At 40.0% G+C, this 3,597-nt stretch overlaps 1 protein-coding gene across 1 annotated transcript in view; it reads right to left on the bottom strand.

Moving 5' to 3' along the window:
• Positions 1-183: 183 nt before the first annotated feature.
• The window catches only part of LOC108911557 (protein msta-like), a 43,140-nt gene continuing 39,726 nt past the window's right edge, over positions 184-3,597 (bottom strand). Inside the window, exon 3 of the mRNA XM_023455262.1 lies at positions 184-509. Within this exon, the coding sequence (XP_023311030.1) occupies positions 184-509 (326 nt within the window). The remainder of the gene's footprint in view (positions 510-3,597) is intronic.

Below are 3,597 nucleotides of genomic sequence, written 5' to 3'. Positions count from 1 at the left end.
ATTTCCGAGTTTTATTGCATTATTTCTAACATCAGAAGTGGGATTACACCTGTGCGCTTAAAAACACTTGTGTTGTGCATGTTGTGCAAAATTAAAATAATAATAATAAAAGAATACTGGTGCAGCTAAGTACAAACAAACGGATTTTCAAGTGGTGCTTGTGAGTGCTTCATATCACCTTGGTTAAGATGAAGCGGTACCAAAGAACCCGGGTAGCTGGTGAGCAAGGGGGTTCGCCGGAAGAAGACAGGGCGTTGGCGAGGCGACAGCGCCTGGATTCAGCAAGCCCGGTGTATGGCAGTGGTCGACAGCGGGAGCATAGGCAGAGGAGCGGTAGCCCATCATCCCGAAGCGAGCGTTCGAGGGAAAGAAGCCGGAGTCATAGGCGGACCCGGAGTCGGGACCGGAGGCGTAGGCACTCACGTAGTGGTGAGAGGGCTGCGGACAGAAGGAGAGAAAAAGCTTCTTCGGCTTCCTCGAGTAATGCTTTGGCTGAGAGCGTTTCGCAACTAGGGGCGGCCATGGTGTCACAGTTCGAAAGGTTGGTCGAAAGACGGAATCCAGGCGTAAGTAATGTATCTATGGTTCTGAATATTATTCCAGAATTTAATCCTTTATTACATGACGTAAATGAGTGGTTGAACGCTGTAAATGAATTTGCACTTATACATGGATGGGATGATAAAACAACTTCCCACCTAGCTTTATCGAAATTAAGGGGAACCGCAGAAGTTTGGTTTAGAGGTCTTCCGTCACGGTTGTTTACATGGGAAGAATGGGGTGCTATGCTCGCGGAAAATTTTCGTCCAAAGCGTAATCTTTACAAGCTATTACAAGATGTCATGTCATGCGTACCACAAACTAATGAGCTCCTCTATGAATATGTATACCGAAAATTAGCGCTCGTACATAAGTTAAAAATTCCTCTAAATGATGAGGATCGTGTTAGTATAATAATGGGGGGAATCAATAACATACAAATTAAGTTTGCAATAGACGCCGCCGGGATAAAGGATCCCCATGCACTAGCGCAACATTTAAAACTATTCGACGAGGAAAGAAAATTAATTAAGGGTGGCGTAAATTCGGGTTCATTACCCTCCGCCCCTGCCCGTACCCATCGGCCTAACGATAATAAACACCTCGTGTGCTATCGATGTGGTACCACGGGACACTTGCGTCGAGATTGTACAAATAAACAAACTTCGGCTTATTCTCAGCGTCCCAAGGGTCAACTAGCCTTGGAACAAAGAGTAAGAATTATAAAGAGGAGACAGATAGAAAGAAAAAGTATATCAGAGAGAGATAGAGTAAATAAGTCCAATTTAAAGGGACGACTAACCAGTGTAAGATCAAACTTTTCGGGTAGAGGTCGACAAACANAGGTAAGAGATTGAAATATTTTCAAAAGGGAATTTACTGACGTTTTTCCGCCCCGTCGTAATTTCGGTCGTTTGTTAAGTGAGGCAGTTAATTTTGATAGTAGTCAATGTAATACGTATGATGTTTACGTTCATAAAAAGTCATCCTTATTGAGAAATTTGCGAGTGTCTTGGCAAGAACAAGATCTTGTAGAAATAATTGTTCGTGGCATTAGAGAATCACATGTTCGCGATGCCACGATGTCAAGGGACTGTAAAACGATTTCAGAACTGCTCACATATTTATCTGTTTATACAAAAAGGGCGAGGGACGATATTGACACTAGTTTTGAAATGAGTTCGTCAAGGAGCTCGTTTAAGAAACGAAAGTTTTCTGAGTCACTAGGTAACAACCGTAAAAATATCAAATGTCATACATGCGGTAAATTAAGGCATGTTAGACGCCAATGTCACAAGAGAAGTCAGAATCAGATTAGAAATTCAGTTAGGGATGAAACTGTTGCTGGACCAAGTACTAGTAATCAAATCACGTGTTCATTTTGTACTAAGGTGGGTCATTATGATTATTTACGTAGGTCGTTTGGCTTGGCCAATGCCCCTGCGGTATTTCAGCGTGCATTAATGAAAGCGTTAGGTGACCTTAAAGACACCATAGTCCTAGTGTACTTAGACGATATTTTAATACCTTCAGATACACCTGAAGAGGAATTGAAGTCTCTAAAATTAGTTCTTACAGCTTTGCAAAATGCAGGATTTTCATTAAATGCTTCCAAATGAAAATATTTACAATGTAGTGTGATATATTTAGGACGTCAAATTTCTGCCGAGGGTATACGTCCAGATCCAACGAAAGTTCAGGCTTTACTGCATTCACCAATACCCAAAACCGTTAAACAAGTCCGACAGTTTATGGGACTTCCAGGCTATTTTTGAAAGTACATTATAAATTTTACTTCGGTTACATCTTGTATTACAAAATTAATAAAACAAAACGAACCACTTTTATGGGTTAAGGAGCAGCAAGAAGCTTGCGATTACGTAATCAAACATTTAATATCAGAACCTTTATTAACCGTTTTTGACCCTGATTTACGCACTGAATTACACACCGACGCGAGTTCGCTTGGTTACGAAGGAATTTTGTTGCAAAAAAGAGACAGTCAAACTGGCGTAGTTGGTTATTTTAGTAAATGAACAACCTCAACAGAGGAAAAGTACCATTCATATGAGTTGGAGACGTTGGTCATAGTTAATTCCCTAAAGCATTTTCGCATTTATCTCTTAGGCATTCACTGCACAATCGTCACTGATTGTAATGCTGTCAAATCAACCGCAAATAAAAAGTCGTTGATACCACGCGTAGCTCAATGGTGGTGTTATATGCAAGATTTTAACTTTACTCTAGTATACCGTAAAGGAAGTTCATTACCACATGTAGATTTTCTAAGTAGAAATCCTCACTAAGCGTTTCTACGGACGGTTATAAACATGTCCTTGTGTTAATCGATGCATTTACAAAATACTGGTTATTGTTGCCACTGAAGACTGTGACATCTATAGAAACCAAAAGTCAATTACAAAATTTCTTTTCGTTATTTGGAGCACCTAAGTTGATAGTTGCTGACACAATTTTCAAAATTTAGAGATCGCACAATTTATTGCGTATAGAGACAGATATTAAGTCAGAATGGTCGAACAGTCTTTGGAAAATTCAACTTGTGTTAAATACACTTTTCAAAAATCAATAAGGATGACTCCTATTCAGGCTTTATTAGGCATAAAAGCTGCAACTCCTTTGATTCAATATTTGGTTCAAAATACAAAAAGACGAGACGATCGCCAGTTTGAAGTGGGCGATATTGTATTAGTGCATAGAGATTCCACCATTCATAAAAGCAAACTAAAGTATTAACATTTGGTATAATTTTAAAGCACATCAGCGTCGCAGAACCTGATGGAACATCGACTATAACCATTAAATCACATCAGCGTCGCAGAACTTGATGGAACATCGACTATAACCATTAAGTAAAGCACATCAGCGTCGCAGAACCTGATGGAACATCGATTGTAAGCATTGAAACACATCAGCGTCGCAGAACCTGATGGAACATCGATTATAACCATTAAAGCACATCAGCGTCGCAGAACCTGATGGAACATCGATTGTAAGCATTGAAACACATCAGCGTCGCAGAACCTGATGGAACATCGA

This window comes from Anoplophora glabripennis, unplaced genomic scaffold (assembly GCF_000390285.2).
Source record: "Anoplophora glabripennis isolate ALB-LARVAE unplaced genomic scaffold, Agla_2.0 scaffold587, whole genome shotgun sequence".
Lineage (NCBI taxonomy): Eukaryota > Metazoa > Arthropoda > Insecta > Coleoptera > Cerambycidae > Anoplophora > Anoplophora glabripennis.
This window is presented reverse-complemented; position numbering and strand designations above follow the sequence as displayed.